This window comes from Sycon ciliatum, chromosome 4 (genome assembly GCF_964019385.1).
Source record: "Sycon ciliatum chromosome 4, ocSycCili1.1, whole genome shotgun sequence".
Classification (NCBI taxonomy): domain Eukaryota; kingdom Metazoa; phylum Porifera; class Calcarea; order Leucosolenida; family Sycettidae; genus Sycon; species Sycon ciliatum.
Genome location: NC_088646.1, coordinates 36,672,045 through 36,695,948, shown reverse-complemented (window position 1 = coordinate 36,695,948; position 23,904 = coordinate 36,672,045). Strand labels below are relative to the sequence as shown.

The following is a 23,904-nucleotide window of genomic DNA, read 5'->3' as shown; positions in this document are numbered from 1 at the left end:
GTGTATGTGTATGTGTATGTGTGTGTGTGTGTGCACGTTTGTGTGTATGTGTTTGTGTATACATGTGGGTGTATATGCGTGTGTGTGTGTTTGTGTTTTTGTGTGTGTGTGTGTTTGTGTTTTTGTGTGTGTGTGTGTGTGTATTTAATATTATATATGTGTGTGTGTGTGTGTGTGCGTGCGTGTGTTTGTGTGTGTGTTTGTTTTGTGTGTGTGTGTATGGTATGCATGCGTGTTCACATGTGTGTGTGTGTGTGTGTGTGTGTGTGTGTGTGTGTCTGTGTGTGTGTGTGTGTGTGTGTGTCTGTGTGTTATCGCATGAGCTAATTGTTTAGTAACTGGTGGTGTTAGTGGACAGTATAGTGTAACTTGTATTTCCTTGGTCTTTCTCTTTGTACATATTATTATTATTATAAAATCTTGTAGGACGCATCACGCAGCTTCATAAGTAAAAAATTGGTTGTGAGCAACACTGGCTCACACTCAAATAACTGCTTTTCACCAGAAAAATATTATATTTCAACGTTTCGGTCATGAAATAACCATCATCAGGAATGAAGTGGGCACACCGGTTAGGATGGGTTAATATACTAGGAGCGCTGCAAACTGATAACAAATCACACCTGCATGCACTATGACGAGAGAGAGAACAAAAGGACAAAACATCACCAAAAAAACCCAGGTATAGAAATAACGCAATACGCGACAACTCTAAAAATGGCACAGGTACAAGCAACAAACAGAATGTACATGTGCACTAGGTGCGTGCAGACATGTAATTGCAGGCGCTAGCAACAACAGTAGTAGTAACAGTGCACTAGTTCAAGGGGTGCTCAACCACCACCATCCAGGAAGAGCGAGTATCAGGGCCAGAAATATGTACAAGGCTTCACCAGAGAATTCACAGGAGGTCCCACCCTGCGTTATTGTTTATGCTGGGGCTCGTGTCGCGAATTTGTATTGCTTCGCGTATTCTCCTCCTGGCCCGATCCAACTCAGTGGCAAGGACGCGAACCTCTGTGAATGCCGACTCGCCAAGCGGCAGTACCTCGCCGCCATGGTGAAGTCGGTAGTGCTCGCCCAGGGCTTTTCCAGACGTCTTGTTGCGTGAGTTATCATTGTGTTCTTTTGTTCGCGTTGCTACACTGCGGCCAGTCTCTCCAACATACTTCTCCGAGCACTTGCAGGTCAGACGATAAACCACGTTGCGTCTTGTGCATTCTACCTCGCTCGATTGGCATGCAACGCAGGCGGCTTTAGGCCTTCCTCGTCGCCTCGGGGCAGCGGGATCCACCCACTTACGGCAGCAAGGTCCAGTGAGGCTGTGATAGCCCGGTGACCAATATTTCTATTGTCCTGGAGCGTATACTCAACCAATGCCTGAAGTATGTCCCAGCACATCTGAAAAACACGCTGGAAGCACTGGAGGATATCCGGCAAGTGTATCCCGACCTACAAGCGATCCGATTTCCAGCTGACTATCATTTCCAGTGCATACACACTTTTTTCTTTCCTTCTTTTTTTCTCTCTCTCTCTGTCTTTTTTTTCTTCCCTCTTAAGATCTTCGCTACCTTGTCATTGGGAAGAAATTCCCGTTTGGATTTTGCGAAGTAAAACAAAGTTAAAAAAAAAAAAAAAAAAAAAAAAGCCCCAGCGGGGACCATCATCGTTACAATGGACGTGGTCGCTCTTTACCCAAGTATCCCTATCGCTGAAGGGGTGGAGGCGGTTGCTAGAGTCCTGCAGCAGCACATCGAGTCTGTTGACACATTTGGTTTAAGCGTGGAGCAGATCGAAGAGCTGTTAACCTTCGTTCTAAGATCCAATTATTTCAGATTTGGTGAGAAGGTCTACCACCAGAGGGAAGGCATCGCCATGGGTAACAACCTAGCGCCCCTGTTTGCGATTATCTTCATGCATGACCTCGAAACCTCGCTGTTGCTAAACTCGCCTGGTGCTCCCGTACTCTACAAGCGTTATATTGATGACATCATTATGCTGTGGACACTGGGGGCCGCGCTTCTCCGCCAGCTGATTGCATTCTTCAATGCCGCCAATGCGAGCATCAAGTTCACGTATCAATCTTCGGAGGAAACTGGGTCGGTTGACTTTATGGACACGACTATTCATGTCTCCTCCGAGGGCGCAATATCATTCGAGCTGTTCCGCAAAGCTTGCCACAGTGGCCTCGTCTCAGACTTCAACTCGTGCGTTCCGCAACAGCAAAAACTCGCCATCGCGTCTTCGGAATTCCTCCGCGCGGCCCGCCTTTCCTCTGATCCTGCAGCCCGCCAGCGAAGTGAGCAAAAGGTTATTGACACATTAAAATTCAACAACTTTCCTGACAAAGTTATCGCGACTGCTCATGAACGAGCCAGACGACCTGCTAAACAAAAGAAAGACTATCGATCCACGTTGAAGTTACCATTCAAAACGGATGCCATCCACTACAGGGTCCACCGTCTTCTAAACAAATACAATCTAAATGTACAGATAATCTACAAGAATGCAAGGCTTTCCAACAGCGTCACTAAGTCCAGCCTCACTGGACCTTGCTGCCGTAAGTGGGTGGATCCCGCTGCCCCGAGGCGACGAGGAAGGCCTAAAGCCGCCTGCGTTGCATGCCAATCGAGCGAGGTAGAATGCACAAGACGCAACGTGGTTTATCGTCTGACCTGCAAGTGCTCGGAGAAGTATGTTGGAGAGACTGGCCGCAGTGTAGCAACGCGAACAAAAGAACACAATGATAACTCACGCAACAAGACGTCTGGAAAAGCCCTGGGCGAGCACTACCGACTTCACCATGGCGGCAAGGTACTGCCGCTTGGCGAGTCGGCATTCACAGAGGTTCGCGTCCTTGCCACTGAGTTGGATCGGGCCAGGAGGAGAATACGCGAAGCAATACAAATTCGCGACACGAACCCCAGCATAAACAATAACGCAGGGTGGGACCTCCTGTGAATTCTCTGGTGAAGCCTTGTACATATTTCTGGCCCTGATACTCGCTCTTCCTGGATGGTGGTGGTTTAGCACCCCTTGAACTAGTGCACTGTTACTACTACTGTTGTTGCTAGCGCCTGCAATTACATGTCTGCACGCACCTAGTGCACATGTACATTCTGTTTGTTGCTTGTACCTGTGCCATTTTTAGAGTTGTCGCGTATTGCGTTATTTCTATACCTGGGTTTTTTTGGTGATGTTTTGTCCTTTTGTTCTCTCTCTCGTCATAGTGCATGCAGGTGTGATTTGTTATCAGTTTGCAGCGCTCCTAGTATATTAACCCATCCTAACCGGTGTGCCCACTTCATTCCTGATGATGGTTATTTCATGACCGAAACGTTGAAATATAATATTTTTCTGGTGAAAAGCAGTTATTTGAGTGTGAGCCAGTGTTGCTCACAACCAATTTTTTATTATTATTATGTTAGGGATAAATTTATCCTGTATCGCGTCGCAGTTTGCGATGCAAAAACGATCTACTGCTACTCCAACGTCACCATGACTCGCAGAAAACTGCAATGAATACTGCAATGAATACCATGCTTAGCCTGCGCTATGAAGTAACATGAACATCGTACAGTGTGTTGCACATGTTGCAGGTGCTCTCAATCTGCGTTCACGTGTATAATGTATGCTTCAATTGGTTTTTTTTGCAAACTGGCTTTCAGGCATCACTCTCAACAAAGACAGGTAAACACTGCCAAAACAGTCAACCTTGAAAAAATTGCTTTTAACAAAATCAAAGACTGCTACACAATTGTAATTTTTGAATAACATAAACTGCTATCCAAACATATAACATTATCTTCATCCCTGTTATGATAATAATGTGTGTCTGTGTATGTGTGTGTGTCTGTGTGTGTGTTCTCGTGTTCGTGTGTGTACGTGAGTGTGTGTATGGGGGATTAGGGTGTGTGCACCTTGCTTGGTGTCGTTGTCGGGTGGGGAATTCCCCCTATTGTTGTGAGTGGTGAAGAGGAAACAAGGAATTCTGTTCAAGTCAGCTCAAAGCTCTTCAGTAGGGAAACAGACTCTTTCGAAAAAGAAAACAAGTTTGATCTATATTGATGTAGAGGTGTTCCATGGGTGCAGACAGTGAGAAATACTAGCCGAAATACCTGCGGGTGTGCAGACAGTGAGAAATACTAGCAAATACCTGCGGGTATGCAGACAGTGAGAAATACTAGCAAATACCTGCGGGTGTGCAGACAGTGAGAAATACTAGCAAATACCTGCGGGTGTGCAGACAGTGAGAAATACTACTTCGAAGTAGCAAATACCTGCGGGTGTGCAGACAGTGAGAAATACTAGCAAATACCTGAGGGTGTGCAGACAGTGAGAAATACTAGCCAATACCTGCGGGTGTGCAGACAGTGAGAAATACTAGCAAATACCTGCGGGTGTGCAGACAGTGAGAAATACTAGCAAATACCTGCGGGTGTGCAGACAGTGAGAAATACTAGCAAATACCTGCGGGTGTGCAGACAGTGAGAAATACTAGCAAATACCTGCGGGTGTGCAGACAGTGAGAAATACTAGCAAATACCTGCGGGTGTGCAGACAGTGAGAAATACTAGCAAATACCTGCAGGTGTGCAGACAGTGCGAAATACTAGCAAATACCTGTGCAGACAGTGAGAAATACTAGCAAATACCTGTGCAGACAGTGAGAAATACTAGCAAATACCTTCGGGTGTGTAGAGCTAGGAGAGTCTAACTGAACGTCGTAGCTACGTTCGTTTGTTTTGAATGTCTCCTCCCAAAATCCTATTTCCGGCATGACAGCATTGTTCACTTGGCAGACATTGCCTGGTCGCTTAAGTTGACCATCACTACTTCGCGCTAGACTCTCAGAGCTGCTCTGTGTGTCACTGGTGTGCGTGCACGTTCATTTGCCCATCGTGTGTGATAGATGTGATGAAGCATACTGGCAGAAGTACATTCACAACCACCACCATGACAGATTTGGTAATAGACGTTGAGTTCTTTGACCAAGGCTCGAATAAATGGAACTCGACAAAACACTTCACGGCTCTGAAACAAACGCCGTTCCTAATTGTGATGAACGATGGACAAACGGGAACCTATTTCCGATCTCGAATCACCGCGAAAAGACCTCATATCACGACTCTGTCAATCGTGTCAACCGGAGTCGCACCAGTCGGTGAGATTTCAAGTATACAATTGTTTCTTTTTGCGTTCATATGTATGTGTGTGTGTGTGTGTGTGTGTGTGTGTGTGTGTGTGTGTTTTCTTTCATTCTCCTGGATGGTTATCGACAGCAAGTGCATGCTGGATTACACTTGTGTGTGTGTGTGTGTGTGTGTGTATGTGTGTTTGCGTGTGTATGTGTGTGTGTGTATGTGTATATGTACATGCATGTGTATGTGTGTGTATGTGCAAATGCTGGTCAAAAGAAACAGGAATGTTTCATAATACGTATCTAATATTGACAGACTATGAGGTCAATATAGGAAATAAAAGTCGAGTAAAAGACCGAGGCGAAGCTGACGTCTTTTACGAGGCTTTTATTCCCGTAACTATGCAAAAGACATAACTTGTTGTTGTTGTTGTTTCAAATCTTTATTCTCACGATAGCCAGTGGCCAATAAGAGATAATAGTGTAAGAAAGGAGAAAGAGTGAGGAAGAATTGGGTGGGCAGGGCCTAGGGGTTAATGACTACTTAAGTGTACGGGCAGGGGTGGTCGCCACACGAGCATACAGAGTTGTGTACTTAAGTGTACGGGCAGGGGTGGTCGCTACACGAGCATACAGAGTTGTGCAACAGCAGGGATATCTCGGATTTGAAAGGAGTACGAGAAGGGATTTCGCGAAGCTGGGTGGGCAGGCAATTCAAGTAATGAAGGGCCTTGTACAGGGGAGAATGGAGACAGCGGTCAGTCCGGAGTTGGCAAGTGCCAAGTACGAGAGCGACGTAAATGTTACGAAGGTTGCACGTTGCTAGCAGTATGCAGCGAGAGTATATGTGGTGGGGCATAATTGTGGCGCAGAGAATGCGCGAAGAGTATATGTTTAACTTTAAAGCGTGAAAATAATGTTGGCCATTTGATGCGATGCAAAAGGTGGGAGTGTTCTAAGTGTGTGTAAAGGGAAGGTGGAGACATATTCTGGCGGCTCTCAGCTGGAGTCGTTCTAGCCTGTCAAGGGAAGTGTGGAACAACGGTGTGAGAGCATTGCTCACATATGAGAATATAGGTAGTATGTATGTCTGATAGATGTGAGATAAAGAATCACTGGTGAGTATAGACCTTAGTCTAAAAAGAATATTGAAAGACTTGAGTGATTTTTTGACTATGTATTCAACATGCTCCGTCCAACGGAGGTCATGCTGAAAGATTATTCCGAGGTGTTTGTGTTTTTGTGCTACGGTAAGCGGACTATTCCTGAGGGTGATCTGGGGTAGCTGTTCAGGGGGGCGGTTATTGTGGTAAAACGGGAAGATGACTGTTTTCTTTGTGTTAACCAGCAGGTGCCATCTTTGAAGCCAGTCTCCAGCTGCTGTGACACTCTGTTGTAGGTTTCGAGTGCAGTCTTGAAGAGTTCCCGCTATGGAAATCAGAGCGGTGTCATCTGCAAATTGGCTACAGGTGGTGCCGGGATTCTCACATGCGTGTGGAAGGTCTATGGTGTAGACGAGGAGTAGAAGCGGCCCAAGAACAGATCCCTGAGGGACGCCGGCATGGATCTCGAGGAAAGGCGATAGGTCGCCATCCACCTGGACCCTTTGCCGACGCCCCAACAGGTACCGTCGGAACCACTCCAGGGCATTGCCCCGGACACCATAGTGGGAGAGTTTTGCTAGAAGGACTGCATGCCACACATGATCGAAGGCCTTGCTTAGATCAAAAAAGCAGGCATTGACGTGTTTCCCGTCGTCTCTCGCAGTGGAGAGGGTATGGACGAGACGGGCGAGCTGCTGCTCAGTGTCGTCTTTCTCACGGAATCCGGACTGCTGGTTGGGCAGGTGGGGTGTGATGTGCTTGTAGAGGAGTTGATGTGCATTTTTTTTCTTGGATTTTTGATGTAGTGCTCAAGAGAGAGATGGGTCTATAATTTGTTGGTTGGGTCACCAGGCTTGGGTACTTGTTGTTGTTGTTGTTGTTGTTGTTGTTGTTGTTGTTGTTGTTGTTGTTGTTGTTGTTGTTGTTGTTGTTGTTGTTGTTGTTGTTGTTGTTGTTGTTGTTGTTGTTGTTGTTGTTGTTGTTGTTGTTGTTGTTGTTGTTGTTGTTGTTGTTGTTGTTGCTGTTGCTGTTGCTGTTGCTGTTGCTGTTGCTGTTGCTGTTGCTGTTGCTGTTGCTGTTGCTGTTGCTGTTGCTGTTGCTGTTGCTGTTGCTGTTGCTGTTGCTGTTGCTGTTGCTGTTGCTGTTGCTGTTGCTGTTGCTGTTGCTGCTGCTGCTGCTGCTGCTGCTGCTGCTGCTGCTGCTGCTGCTGTTGCTGTTGCTGTTGCTGTTGCTGTTGCTGTTGCTGTTGCTGTTGCTGTTGCTGTTGCTGTTGCTGTTGCTGTTGCTGTTGCTGTTGCTGTTGCTGTTGTTGTTGTTGTTGTTGTTGTTGTTGTTGTTGTTGTTGTTGTTGTTGTTGTTGTTGTTGTTGTTGTTGTTGTTGTTGTTGTGTTTATTTTAATTCGCAAACCAAATGGGCAGATCTGCCCAATGAAAAGATGGCGGATGCAGATAGAAAGCAGTAATTAATGAAATTGGGGAGGGACTTCAGTAATGTCAGACGCTAGCCAGGGTCTACACAGCTTTAATTCCGTGTTTGTTTGTTTGTGTCATCGGCATGTCTGGCGCTATCCCGTACTTGTTCTGTACCATCAACGACAGCCAGTCAGACAGCCCGACATCAATACGGTGTTGTACAGTATAAGGATGTCGCATAGCATGTCATACAACAGTCGGATGAAATTGTGGGAGAAACCAGCGACCGCTTGGAAACAATGAAAATCACAACAGTTTTATTGTGAGTGAGAGTCAGGCCAAGTTTCTGAAGAGCAGTAGCGAGTGCTATCCCGAGCATTATTTTAGCATTACAAAAGCAAAGACAGGATGCGTATAATAGAAGACCCAAGTTGCTGAAGGTTATTATTATTATTATTATGAAATGACCCAAAGGCAATGTGCCTATCGAGGGGTTCATTTGATTGAAAGAGATCAGTAGTCATTGCTGATAACGTGCTGAAAAACTAAATCTGCACCCTCTTTTGCCGTCGGACAGGATGAGTGTTATAGGAGACTGTAAAGTGATATAATGTGCTCCATAGGCAACCATGAATTCGGCCGTCAGCAACAGTTAAGCACAAGCACACTATCAAGGCCAGGAAATTAATGTATTATTGTATTGTATCGTATTGTATGGAATATACTTTGACCTCATTGGCTCAACAGGTCAATGTACTTCTACAAAAAAGCCACAAAATCCGATTCTAAGGAGATAAAAAGGAAAAGAAGGAGCGAACCAACAGTGGATGAAGGAGAAAATCACAATCCTCAATAAAATCTGCAATTACTTTTGCCTAACTCATATTCAAACTGGTTGAAACGTTTTTGCAATACAATGATGTAGCAAGGTTGATTTGCTTATTTATTTCTACCCTTCCTCTCTCCGTACTTCTGTCCCCCCCCCCTCTCTCTCTCATTCCTTCTGTCGCCCACATGTATCAAAGGAGGCGAAATCGCCTGTTTGTGGTGCGACGTTAAATAAACTTCTACAACAACAACAACAACAACAACAACAATCAATGGAAAAAATATTTCCATCAGTTCTAATAACATGCATGATGAGCTAGGCAAAAAAAGCATAGCGTAGGGCCCTGAGTTTCCAAGCTCCCTTGTTTCCTATACTGACCAAGTACGATGTCAATACTGTAAAAGCCATAACGAACTGCTAACTCTAACGAGTTAACGAGGAGAAATCTGTTATACAGAAATCGATACATAGACTGTCCTATTGAGCGTTGAGAATGAGTGAGAACCGTTTTCTTTGGTACAAGTAAACTAATCAATTTTGGGAAATCGTCGTATATATGCGCCTCGTTAGAATAATGGCTTTTACAGTATTAGATTTATCACGACAAACAGTCGGTATTTCAAATTCCCGAACGATTACCTCATGAATCCCGGTTTTAGGATTGCACAACCGTTGCACCATCACCTACTCATACAGTGACCATGCTGCACTAGGCACCGTTCAACTGCGCAACCCATAAGCAGTCAAATATAAGCAGTCAATATAGCACTAAGGAGCTAAGGAGTGAAATATGCTGTCATACTGTAGCTCAGTTGGTTAGAGCATTGCTCGCGAATAGCAAGGTCTCTGGTTCGAGTCCCGGTGGTGTGACTAATGATTATTTCTTTCTTTCATATCTGGCTTGCAAGTGTTGAGTTTCGGAGAGAAAAGAGCAGTACGTGGCATGTGGCCTCTAATTTCCTAAAACTTTGAAATTCTCCGTGAAGTCCAAATTTGAAATTGCAATTTGTATTTGCTCGCAGTGGACATAGTTTGATGCGCTCCCCATGATAGCAAGCGAATGGCCGAGGGCCCTCTTGATTGGTGTGAGTTGCCAGTATGATGCAAGCCAGATATGGATTGATCGAAGAAGGATAGATTTACCATCACTGTGGATAAGAGTCATACTGTAGCTCAGTTGGTTAGAGCATTGCTCGCGAATAGTAAGGTCCCTGGTTCGAGTCCCGGTGTTGTGACTGATGATTTTTTCTTTCTTTCATATCTGGCTTGCAAGTGTTGAGTTTCGGAGAGAAAAGAGCAGTACGTGGCATGTGGCCTCTAATTTCCTAAAACTTTGAAATTCTCCGTGAAGTCCAAATTTGAAATTGCAATTTGTATTTGCTCGCAGTGGACATAGTTTGATGCGCTCCCCATGATATCAAGCGAATGGCCGAGGGCCCTCTTGATTGGTGTGAATTGCCAGTATGATGCAAGCCAGATATGGATTGATCGAAGAAGGATAGATTTACCATCACTGTAGATAAGAGTCATACTGTAGCTCAGTTGGTTAGAGCATTGCTCGCGAATAGTAAGGTCCCTGGTTCGAGTCCCGGTTTTGTGACTGATGATTTTTTCTTTCTTTCATATCTGGCTTGCAAGTGTTGAGTTTCGGAGAGAAAGGAGCAGTATGTAGCGACCTGACTCACTGAGTATTACGTCATTCTACATACGCATGCGCAAGAAATAAAATCATTCTCTTTGGTCACAACTTCTTCGTTGTCCGGTTGGCCAAAGTAGCCGTCGTCTAGGGCCCGACGTAAAACCCTAAATTGGTGACTCCTGACGCTGCGCTCTTCGGAGTTTTGAGCATGCCATCCCCGAGCTCGGCCCGCCGCAGTTTCCTGCTCGCCTCAACTCTCGGGATCCCGTCAATCGCCGGCTGTTGACGTAAAACTTGAGCCTCACCACCACTCGTCACTGGATCCGCCTCGGAGCTGCTGTGGCCCCTGCCACCCTCCCCGGCCCACCTGGATACCCCGCTATCCTGCCACGGCATTGTCCAGTCGTCCGTATTCGTCCTGGCCTCAAGCTGGAAATTGGCCACCTCCACCATCCGTACCAGCCCAACTGTGCACGCACGCAGGCACACGCCCGGCACCGGACCCCATGGAGCTGCGCTCGCCTCCATCTGTCCCCGCCTCAGTCGGCACGCCTCGCCCCAGTGCAGCGCTCCTGCTGGTATCCCGCCAAGCCTGCAACATGCAGCCGCCTCTGACATGATAATACTCCTCTGTCACGCGTACATTTCCTCTTTTCTTTCTTTCTGCCTCTGACATGCTCTCCACCTCTGTCACGTTAACACACCTCTGACATGTTAAACCGCCTCTGTCATGCATCTCTCTCATTTTCGCTTTCTGCATTTTTGATTTTTGTTTCGGCCTTTGTTGCCACGTCACAAACAAATTTCACGCACGCAGCGCTCTCGCCTTTACATATGATTGTATCATATTATATTTTTGCCTTTCCGCCTTGTACATGCTGCGCTTTCCTTTCTCTTCTCTTTCTTGTTTCTTGTTTATCGTGCTTCGCTCCTCCCGACCTCACCACTGGCGGGGGAGTACTGTAGCGACCTGACTCACTGAGTATTACGTCATTCTACATACGCATGCGCAAGAAATAAAATCATTCTCTTTGGTCACAACTTCTTCGTTGTCCGGTTGGCCAAAGTAGCCGTCGTCTAGGGCCCGACGTAAAACCCTAAAAGTACGTGGCATGTGGCCTCTAATTTCCTAAAACTTTGCCTCTAATTTCCTAAAACTTTGAAATTCTCTGTGAAGTCCAAATTTGATATTGCATTTTTTACTTGGTTCATGTAAAAGTTGCACCTTATCTCTACATGCCCATTTTCTTGTCCCTTTCCCATATGCAACAGGCCTTCCCACCTATCGCTGGTCCACGCCGCCACTCCCCAATGCCATCGCAAGACGCACCCCGCAGCACTTGATGGTACCATTACCGGCTGTTCCAGGATCTCCCAATCTGACCGTTGAATTCGGCAAATTTGGCGCAAATTATTCCCAGCTGGTCAATACGTCAGTCAGCCGAATAGAAGGGATTGTAAACTTGAGGTCCAGTCGCCATTACAAGGTTCGCGTGTCAAGTCCTGCGGCTTACGGAATCTTTGGTCAAGCTGCTTTCTCCATGGAAGCAGTATTCTATATTCCCAGTAAGTACAGGTCACACACACGCACACACACACACACACACACACACACACACACACACACACACACATACACACACACACACACACTCACACACACACACACACACACACACACACACACACACACACACATACACACAAACATGCACACACACACATATACACACATACACACACACATACACACACAAACTTACTGGTCCTTGTTGCTCACTGCCAAAACTGGTCACATGGGTCTCCCCGGGAGAAGGGAGAGAGACTCAAAGGAATCTTGGAAAGATGACTCAATTGGCTATTGAACCACCCAACGGCCGACACCTTCCGAAATTCCCAAAACTCTGGGTGGATTTGAAAATGATCCCACTTATGGGCTCACCACGTCTCAGTAAATGGGTGAGGACAAGGTAAAGGAAAAGGATTGACGGCATCAAGGTATCCGTCCCGGGATCCAACTGCAGTTACCCGGCCTGCCCCCAGTGAAGGTAATATTTGCTACTAGGGTGGGTAGCTAAATCAGAGTGGATCTGATAAAAGCTTCACTAGCACCATTGATTACACAAGAGTTAATCTAGCCAGAAGCAGTCCATGGTCAACAGGTATGTATACTTCAAAAAGAAAGAACATGAACCCTGAAACCAACAAATGCAGCAGATACAACAGTACACCTTCAAGCAACTGACCCTGTTGGCAACAGACCGAACACAACCAGGCATAAGTGTACCCACCAACCAAACTAGCTGGCACACAAACACACACACACACACGCACACACACACAAACACACGCACACACACACACACACACACACACACACACACACACACACACACACACAAACACACACCCATACACACGCACATGCACATGCACACGCACATGCAAACATACACACACACACACACACACACACATGCACATGCACATCCACGCGCATGCACACACGCATGCTTACACACACACATACACACACATACACACATATACACACATACACACATGCATGCACGGAAATATACGTATTTGTGCACGCACACACGCACGTACGAATGTGTGGACACCCACACATATGCTCACACATACATACACGCACACGCACACATACACACACCCTCACACACATGTGTGCTCACGCATATACAATTGCTCAAAGTCAATTCTTTTGTCGTCAGTCCTCTTCGGGACAGATACGAGAATAACAACAAGAATATACATATCCAGTTTCGGGCATTTCGGTCTACCGGACACCCTTTCGGTGACTGTCAGTGATAATGAACATCACCACCACCACCACCACCACCACCACCACCACCGCAACCACCATCACCACCACCACCAACACCACCACCGCCACCGCACCCGCCGCCACCACCACCACCACCTGATTAGGGTGCTTATCAGAGGGGAAACGTATTTGGAAAATCTACGTGGAAGTCAACTTTGTAATTATTGATGTGGCCTTTCATGCAACTATACACAGGCGATGTTTTGTACCATTGGCGCTGCTCAGAAATAAACCTGTCATTATAATCCAAATCTCCTTAAAAACTTGACACCAGAGCGGCGGAATCGAGAGTTAACGGTCCAAAAAAGCAAGAACGGATGACGTCTTTCAGCTCCAAAACAGGGCCCCGGGTTTGACGCTGATGCACCATTGACGCTTATATTCACTTTGAAAATTTAAGCAGACGGTCAGTGTATTGTTGTGAACGTCAACTTTGTAATTATTGATGTGGCCTTTCCTGTGGACGGCAGATTGGTGCAACTACATGGGACGCTATATTTACGACAACAATGTTATTAATAATGACTGTGGATTTTCACGTTGCACATGTATGGTGAGTAACTATTCATTTTTATTACCAGTGAACTGTTTAATAAAATCTTAATATGGGCCGCGGTCAGCTAAAACATTACTTTGGGTTTGCGAACAAAAAAAATGGAGAAATGACGTAATGAAAACATGTTTTTGTTGAGCCCGTTTATGCTCCCCTTCATTCATGAACCGGTGGCGATCATCATCTCACATTCTTTCAAACACTTGTTTGGCCGTCTAGTTCAAGTAGTTCAAGTAGCTGTCAAGCAAGCACTGACAATATCCGTGTCCAGTGATACTAGAGCAGCTCGTAGGGCCAGACGATCGCTTGGCCCGGGCTTGGTCAGGCTGTCAACAAGGCGGGCGTGGCAGCGGGTCTGCTGAGCGACGAATTTTTTCTTGGATCTGATGTTGATGTTGACAACAAGCTGAATCGTCCCCAGTAGTGAAGAAGCCTTGCGGGCGAGTACATTGGATGACGAACTAACTTGCGACGTTACATACCGCTCACTGCGCTCAGCTCTCATGAGCCGTATGACGCAGTGTCGGGAGTACAGGTGACGATCAAAATTGTCACTGTCAGATTCAAAAGAGTATCATCGCGGCAAGTGCAACAACATCCCCCCCCCCTTCCCCAGAGGATCGTGGTGCTTTCCAGGAAAAGCTTGGTCCATGACTTAGAACTGATGTCGTTGACTTGCTCAAAAACTTTATCCATTGTATTGTGCTCCTCCGCAAAAGCCACTTGTGTATCTGTGTGTCCGACTGTATGAAAACTGTAATTTTCTATTTCAAAGTACAATAATTTGAAAGCGGTATTTGGGGGACTTTTAGACTACTTTGGGGCCTTCAAGAGGTCAAGTAATTAGTTACGTCCCAAAAACTGTTTTCACGAGAAAACAAAATTTGAAAATTTCACTCTAAGACATGCTTCAGCTGGTTGCAACCCATAATGGCTATGCCCATGATTAACTGTAAAAATGGGGCTCCAATGTGGGAGGCTAGCACACATTCCCATCGAAAAAAACTCCAACCGAAAACGACACCCCATCAGCGGGTCAGAATGTATTATTGTTATCAGCCTTGTCGCTTTGACTTCACCAGGCAAGCTTGGCTAGTCTTCGCTCAGGTCAAGTGGAACGAAGAATGAGGAACAAGCGGGGTTAATGACGTGCTTATACGCATGCAACTGCAGAATAGGCAGCACAGATAATATCAAAACAGTCTGAAAACTGCAGGTCAGAACGCATAGTTAATGCACTAATAAGCGAAGAAGCTGGTAAAGCGCCTATGTGGATGCAAGCAATTATGGAGTTGTTTGCTAAAACTTAGGTGGAAGCACTCATTGTTCCTGCAGACTAGGATTGCAACTCGACTTACTCATGACTGCCCATCCAGACAACAGGAGGACTTCCTTGAATCTTCCAACAGGGAACGCCTTCACGAAAGCACCACTCCTTGCTCTGGACACAGGTCATGGTGTGCGTGGATGCAATCTTATAATGCCATCTTCTTTCTCGTTGCATCTTTTCTACTCTACAAAGTACATGTTATACCTGAAATGTACACACCCAGAGACAAATAGGGCCGCATGGGAGATGGAAACGAATAAGTTTGACACAGGCGACGTTTTGTACCATTGGCGCTGCTCAGGTAACTGTAGTGGAGGAACAGAAAGGTGAAACGGTGGCCAGTCAGAAATTTGAAGAAGGGCTTAGGCTGCATGCAGCTTCGTCTCTGAAATAAGGAATCCGTGTGGAAACACCCTTCCTATAGCACTGCACATCCAAACCAGGTCCTTAAGGGCCTGGTCAAACTGAGGCAAAAACAAAACAATCCACTGATTATAATGCCACGGAAACCTGATGCCAGAGCGGTGAAATCGAGAGTAGACGCTCCAAAGAAAAGGAAGCAAGAACGGACGACGCTTTTCTGCTCCAAGACAGGAGTTTAACGCTGACACGCCATTGACGCTGATATTCACTGATTTTTCATCTCGATATCGAGGAACTAATTGGCCACGGACAACAACAAAACTCATAAGGATGGTTGCAAAGATTGCACTGAAGGTGTTCGCGATGACTGAGGTGAGGGAATTTGATGTTGTTCGTGGAGATTGCCGCTTGACGCTTGAAATGTGTTTTGCTTTCCATTCTCTATCGCCTACCTACCTTCGCAATGCATATACTTCCTTCTTCGTCTTTACTTAAATAAAGCACCCAAACCACGGTTCCCACTAGCCACCGTTTCTCCCGGTTTATTGCACCCACGCTGATTGATAACACATAGTACTGCCTCTCTCTGATTGGCTACGGCCATCGTGAGAATAAAGATAATAATTCTCCCCCCTGTCCAGCGTGGTCACGATTCTAATCTTGAACGATTTTCTTTTTTCGTCAGGGACGAACAATTTGCCGTAGTCTGACCAGACCTTTACTACAAGATGCTTTGGCACATGGCCATCATCAGGTAATAAGAACAATCATTGTTCAGTTACCTGATGATGGCGAAGTGCTGAAACGCTGCGAAATAACACAACTCGTTCGGATGTGCAGCACTAAGGGAATGGGTGTGTCCATCCAAATTCCCTATTTCCCTATTTCAGTAAAAAATCTGCTGGCAAAAACATTGAAACAATAATGCCTGGGTTTGTACAACACTCAATAGGATACCATTGAAGTTGAAGTAGGGTAACACAGTCATGCACAAGCAATTACCGTAAAGTACCGCCTGAGCGCCCAGTCTCGCGTGAGCGCCCCACCTTGATTTCACAGCCAAGGAAAGGAAAATCGTATGGCAGAGTGCAATGAAGTTTGTACGGCGTGAGAACCTTAGTATGATAAGGTCAGACTTGGCCAGAGCTCGTGTTCGCCTGAAGGTGAATTGAGTACGGATTGACTGCAGAACGCGCAATAAGTGTAATAGGTTCGTGTAATAATATTATGACTTACTGGCAGGACACCACCCGCACAATACTACTGCGAAAGGACGAGATGGTGGGGTGCTCCTACGGTGGTATCATTGCATTGACTGTGTTGGATTTACATCTAATAGCTAGCAGCATGCTTAGGCTAGGCTAAACCACACTGAGCTAGTAACCGTTGGGTGTCTCAGTACTTCCTACCAGTGTGGTGCCTTGTTGTACCACTCTCTAGCTGTATCTCTTTTACTGAAGTATTTTTTAAGTGTCACCAGCAAATCCTAGATATTATAGGATTAGGTTTCTGGCTAAAGGATTTGGCTAAAGAACCTATGAAAATTGATGAAATGGTTTCATGAGGTGTTTGGAACTGTTTCCTTATACATCCGTAGGAATAATCCAACCTTCAAGCAGATCGGCCAATTTTCGGGGTGAAGCTTCTGCTGCAGTACGGTTAAAAGCACTAAATATGCCAAACTGTGGTAGTGCTCCCCGATCAATCACAAACTTCTATTCATGGTATCTGTGTACTTATTCAGCATACTAGGCATTCTATATTACTTTCACTGCCAGTTCTATCATCATCTGCATCCATTACAACACTCTGGATAATGCAGAATACTCAAATCCTATATATATATAGGATCCAAGAAAAAACTGACAGGTCCTCACTAAAACGGCCCTATAAGTCAAGTGATAATACTGGCACTCTTGAAAACTTCTGAATAGAACCTACTGATACTGCCCTAACACCTAACAATGCAATTTAGGAAAACAACTTATCCCGGGCAGAAGCATGATCAGGATTAATGGAAATTTTTCCAAAATCCGATATATAGGATTTGACAGTTTAAGAGATATTATGTGGTTAGTTTGGTGGACAGTTAGTCGTAACGTGTAAACACATTTTGTCCTTTTTTCAGCCATGAGCCATTAAGGCATTACAGCACTTTTATTGTTCTTCTCTTTTTGCTGATTGCGGAAAGAGCGGAGTGGCCTATTGCCCCCACAATCCAACATGTGAAAAGCTAGTCTGTTCTCAAGAAACGAGAGGTTGCTGTGGAGCATGCGGCATTCAAAGTAAGGTCTTTTGCACAAGACAATTTGTTGTTGTTATTATTATTTAACTTGGATGGCTAGCCAATAAAATTATTGTGAAAAGAAGAAGGACAACATGTTACAAGTTATGACTTACTGTCCACCAACATAACCAGATCTTATACAGTCAGCAAATTGGAAGGTTGTTGGTTTGCGCCTTGGAGAAGTGTTGGAGATAGGTGTCAGGTTGTCGAATGTCTCAGCACTCCTTATCAGTTTTGTGCCATTTTGTCGCACTCGCTGACTGTATAAGATCTAGTTACGTTGGTGGACAGTTCGTTAGAACTCGTAACATTTTGTCCTTCTTCTTTTCACAGTTATTATTATCATGATTATTGTAACTCGGATGGTGAGTAGGGTTTTCCACATTATGTTTTGCACAATATTTGCATCTTTGGGGTAAAAATGAATCCCAGGTATAAAAATGCATCTTTCCTGATTTTTGCCAGATTTTCTTCAAAAACTACACGTTTTGCAAGAGTTGTGTATTTAAAGCTACAACTGTAAAGCCAAAGGTATTTTTCTAGTGCTGGCAAGACTTGCCGGTGTGTACCAGCACCTGACACTCTTGAAATACGAAAGAAAGTCCAACCCGTATTTCCATTGGAGTTCCAAATCGCTCATACTACATGTAGTGACATGAGAAGAAAAAGACAAGGCCTCAGAGCAGCTAAGAACAGGCATGTTATGAAAGCAAGCAACAGTTCATGTCACACTGAAAGGCGATCATGATTCATGATTAGTGGGAATATCGATGGTTGATGTAGTTGATTGAAGAATTCTTAAACTTTGCTATTACCATACAGTATTAAAATTTAATATGATCACACAATATTACGAGATCAGCAGGTGGATACTCTCGTATATGCACATGCAAACAATACAAGCTATTTTGAAGCAGGCTGGGAAGACAGGACTGAAGGCTCTAAACATCAACATTATCACACACGGTTTTATCGATTTCAATACAGTATGATCACACAATATTACGAGATCAGCAGGTGGATACTCTCGTACATGCACATGTAAACAATACAAGCTATTTTGAAGTAGGCTGGGAAGACAGGACTGAAGGCTAAACATCAGCATTATCACACATGGTTTTATCGATCGCTAAAGAGAAAGAAGAAGAAGAGGAGGGCATAGAAAAAAAGAAAAAAGAGGACATTGAAGCCGCGGAATTGGAGCAAATACATGTCCAGTGCATACCTGTACTGTATCTGAGGAGGAAAGACAAGCTGTAAAACAAAATGTGCATGTACCACGACTGCATTGCTCTGTCCACACAATCCACTTTCTCTAGGCTTCTCCATCCAGGACCTAGTGATTGTACTGCAACATAATCGCCGCCTCGATGTAGTCCTCCAATGCTCGCTCTTGCCTATCAATGAAGGAGTTTTGCAGCAGGCTGAAGACTCGCTCTGCGGCAGCTGAACTGGGTTGAACTAGTAGCACTTTGCGCAGTGCATTGCACCAGCTTTCGATATCAGTATGGCCTCGCCACCAAAGAAGAGGATAAATTCCAGCATGTGTATCCTCGCATGCAGCTAGATAGCCTGGCAAATCTGCTGTCATTGCTTCGACCTCCGCCTGGGAAATGAAGGGGAATGCAACCAGCGCCTCAACATCCTCCATATCTGGTTGCATCTCATTCACTTTGCCTGGGTGGAAGAGCCGAGCAGCGCGGAATGCCTGGACGACAGGAAAGAGAGCACCACCATTTCCAAATCTAGCGTTGAAGTAGCAAACAGCTGGGCGAACACATTCATACCCCACCTCCATCCATGCTTGGTAATGAGCTACATTGCCGTTAGCCAGGACGCGCGCAACAGCAGCTGTAGAGGGCAGTTGAAGAGGGTCTGTGTTGGTAAACAGCGTCAAGGTACTCACTTCCTCATATGCCTTCAAGCACAGCGCCGCATCGCCTTCAAGCCTGTATGTAGCTTGTACAAACGGCTCGCCAAACTCGACAGTGACAGCAAGCTGAATTTGAATCCTGGCCCTCGCTTCAAGATCTGCGATGGACTGCTTCAGATGCCTCTTCGTCACACTGTTGTCTTCCACATCACTGATGAACTTCATCACATCCCCAAAGAGGTTATGCATCTGCTGCATTACCTCCCACTTGCTCCACCAGCGGGTTTGGCTGTAGGAGCACATGCTAACGCCTGTCTGTGCTTTCCATTGTATACGGCTTTTAGGGCTATGGGAGAATAGGGTGATCCAATCCATTACGAAGCCTTTCAGGGTATCACCTCCGATTGCACGACCCACGTTGTCCAAGGTGTGGCTAAAGCAGCCAACGTCCATCACCTGGGGATACAGCGGCTTGATTGTCCTCACTGCTTGATTGTCCTCACTGCTACTTGATTGTCCTCACTGCTACGTCATTTACAGAAGCCCTATCACGCATATTGGTGACAAGATGAGGCGAGTTGATCTGAAATGTTACTGCGAGGGTATGGAGAAGTCGATGAGCAATCTGTTCTCCCGTCATAGTCTCCGCAGCAAGCTTCAGTGAGATCATCAAACGCTGGTGTATCGTAAAGTCAGCTCCAATACACCGCGCAATAATGGCCATTGCCTCGTAAACATGCGTGGTCCCATCGAACACAATGGAGATATGCTTGTGGTTCCTGTCCATCAAGAAGGCCTTCACCTCAGCCACTTCCTTATCTCGGATCATTGGGATGAGGTCACTGAGGTGTTGGCTTCCAGTCAAACGTAGGCCATGTTGCTCGAGAAGAGGCCAGAAGTGCTCAATCTGATTCAGAGGAACACCATCACTCGTAAAGGTTTTCAGGCAATCGACTCTAAACACCAGAACCTCATCAGAAAGGGTGGAGCCTTTTGACTTCGTCTTCGTCGTCTGTAGGCGTGACCATCGATCAATGTTTGAGCACGCTTCGCACTCCGCTCACTGCTTGCCTTCTTTCCGAGTTCGTGCTTGGAAGACTTGATGTGCTTCTGGAGAACCTAATGTCGGCATGTTTCACAGAACAGCTTGCCGCTCTTTACACACAATTCCTCCTTGGGAAATTGCTGAACTCGTACAGCCGGCCAACGACTCTGGTGCTTTTCCGGGAGTTGGCGGCTTATAAACACCTCTTGTTTTGGAGCCAGAGTTCAGTTGGATTTTCCTCTTTCTGCTCAAATCAGATGGAGTAGGGGGCGAAGACGATCCAAAATTGAGAGCGCAGCAGTAGTCTCATGTTCGCTACCGGAATCCTCACTGTCGGAATCCTCACTACTACTACTACTACTACTACCACCAACCGCTTCCAAAAGTGACGGGGCATCACTCGCCATGAAGGTTTGCATGCAAACGAACCTCCAAGCTTGAGAAAGGAAGTGAAAAGTGGAACCAACTGAACTATTAAGGAAAGCATAGGCCCTAGGCCATATATAGGGACTAGGTCACTAGGCCCAGGCCCAGTGTGTAAAAAGGAAAGAGCCTGCATGATGCCAAAACCAGGGAGTCGTAAAATACCAGGTATTTTACGACTCCCTGGCCAAACCTAACTTGGCCACATGCTTCGAATACCTTTGGCAGCCATTTTGTTGCCATGGCACTGGGTGAATAATTTTCGCACATTGGGTGATATTTTGAATCTTTTTAGATTTTTTTCTAGATCTATCTTGTCTTTTGGTGTGTCGCGTCCTGCACGCGTGTGTGTCTACTCTATACTCTAGCATGGAGAGTAGAATGTTAAGACAGTAGTGTTTTCTTTCCAGGGAGCACGGTGTGAGATAAAAGGAGATGACGTGTGCAGGGTCGGCCTCTTTTGTCTTCGCGCGGACCTTTTTTTGCGCTGTGGTGGCCCCCACTGGCAATGTTGACGTGTTCAATAGTGGTGTACACTTATCAGTGAGTGGGCGGATGTGTGTGCAACGAGTGAGTGCAGGGTGGACAGAGAATTCAATTGACCGTAACGTTGGTGTCTCTGAATGGATTCGAGTGAAATTTTCACCACACACTCCTACCACTATGTTGGCCGTCTGGACATGGGTTAAAAGTTCTTGCGCCTCACTGACAGGCTTTTCAGGCCGGAAAAACTCAAAATTCCGGCATAGTGCCACGGTGTGCGAGCCACCCAGGAGCCAACAAATGCATTTACAATTTTTTTCACGTTTTCTTACCCATTGTGTCCGTGCGTGGGAATTAAACCTAAAAAAGTCCAGAAGCAGCAATGGGTGGTGGGATAGGGCCCTCAACGTGGCCCTGGAATCTGTCACAACGGAACGAGTGGGCGTTCTCTCACAGTCTCCCACAGACCGAAGTCATTTTTTGACTTTTTTAGGTTTAGCAGGTGCTACGAGGGCGTACCTTTGGTAAAACATCCAGGGCTGGGACCTCTGGATACCCTCAAAAATCGGCAAAGACAACCACTCACATTCCACTACTGCCTAGTACTGAATCCTACCTGACTTCTAGACACGACTCAAACTTGCCAAAGTTTAAGTCACTAAATCAACGTCAACTACAGTAATCAAGCCACATATCTGCAACGTCACGAGGGTGCTGGCAAAAGTTCTGCTGCACGGCTGAAATTCGTGATTTTTGGACTTGGAGCAAAATTCTGCACACTTTCGCGTTTCCCTTGATACGACAAGTTGCTTACAGTCTGCCCAGATTCAAATACAGTGCTGCCAAAAAATGACAGCGTGCAACAAAAAAACTTTTCCTTGCAAGGGCACATTTTCGGCCATAACTCTTGGACGGCTGGTCACATCGAGACAAATTTTCAGAGATTGTGCAGCTATTCATGCTCTTTCAAATGATGTAGCACTCGATAAGAATTTACAAATTCGGTTTTAGGAAAATAATTTGGGTAATCTGCCGCCTTAATAAGTGGGAACCAGAAAAGGTTGCAGGTTGGTCGAAAGAGTGCTCGATGCCCGGGGGACAGCGTAGCTACTTAGAACTAGTCACAACGAATTCTTCATATTCTTGATCTTACTTTGATTGTTTTTTTCTTGTGTTGATGCGTTTGTTTTTCAAGGTCCTTGTGATTTAAACTGTACCCAAGGAAAAACATGTTTGCTCGGAGGAACCGGAAAAAGTTGCCGATGTAAGTCAGTATAAATAGGCAGAAGGGACATGAACAGGCTCCTTCCACTCGCACCCTGGACATGTAAATGTCATACATGTACATGTGTTCAAAGAGTCGCTGGCTCCGCCGTACTACAGCCAGTGTTACCTAGCACCAGAGAGTCGTATATTTACGACTCCCTGGTGCTAGCACTGAATCTGCTCATTGATGTACACGGCTGACTGGTCCGTACAAAACATCAGAACAGGTACGAGGGAGCTTGGAAGCTCAGGGCCCTACGCTATGCTTATTTGCCTAGCTCACCATGCATGTTATTAGAACTGATGAAAATGTTTTTTCTATTGATTGGCTATAGTGTTTTACGTCGATCATGATTCATGACGGCTACAATGCCCGACTAAACCACAACGAACTGATCGGCTACATCATTGTATTGCAAATGTTTCCATCTGTTAGAATAATATGCATGATGAGCAAAATAAAGCATAGCGTAGGGCCTGAGCGAAATAAATAAACTTTCTCTTTGCATTGCCCTGATGATGGGCCAGGCCCAAAAATTTGGCGTATTATTTATCCTAATTTTAATTTTAATTGCAGAAACCGTTTTTGGAGTTGAGAAGTGAAGTTTCCTGAATATGTAAGTGGCTGTGTTGGAGCTTGCGGGCAATTAAAAAAGAATTGAACCATCTTTTCCCGTTTGTGTCTTTCCCTCAAACAAGTGAAGAACCATTTTTGTTAAACCTTCTGCATGTTGTACAGATGCACGAAATCCTGTAGAATCTCGTGGAACCTCGCAGACTCTCATAACGTTAGACTCTCGTAGACTCGGTTCGCCGATGAATGAGCAGGACTTCTTCTCCACAAATATCTATCTAGTCATCAGGTCTCTTCAAAGTGGAGAAGCTTGAAAAGCGATTGTTTGCCATGGATTATGAGTCTAAATGGGTCAAACGCGCATGTATAGCACCAAGAGTACATAACCCCCCAGAGTGTGCAACTCCCACATACCCTGTTGTCCCGACAGAATTTCAAGTTGACGTCATTATTTATGACGCAATGCTCCTTGCAGCAGTGATTTACAACATGTGTACGGGTGTCAACGCATCACACGTTTTTCTTTGCAATAATTTGTACAGGATCGATCGGCTTCGGTCAACCACAGGTTCCGGATTCGTCTGATAATCCGTGTACAGTGCGCATTGCATCATCAAAATGACGTCAACTTGAAATTCTGTCGGGACAGCACCCATAGTGGAGTTGCACACTCTGGGGGGTTATGTACTCTTGATAGCACACAATGAACACCCAACCGGGTATGTACACACCTACG

The 23,904-nt window shown here is 45.6% G+C and overlaps 1 protein-coding gene across 1 annotated transcript in view; it reads left to right on the top strand.

Moving 5' to 3' along the window:
• Positions 1–23,904, top strand: part of LOC135813545 (uncharacterized) — a 52,188-nt gene that overhangs the window by 4,780 nt on the left and 23,504 nt on the right. Inside the window, exons 4-8 of the mRNA XM_065326637.1 lie at positions 4,912–5,163; positions 11,396–11,689; positions 13,442–13,524; positions 17,409–17,502; positions 22,524–22,592. Of these exons, the coding sequence (XP_065182709.1) occupies positions 4,912–5,163; positions 11,396–11,689; positions 13,442–13,524; positions 17,409–17,502; positions 22,524–22,592 (792 nt within the window). The remainder of the gene's footprint in view (positions 1–4,911; positions 5,164–11,395; positions 11,690–13,441; positions 13,525–17,408; positions 17,503–22,523; positions 22,593–23,904) is intronic.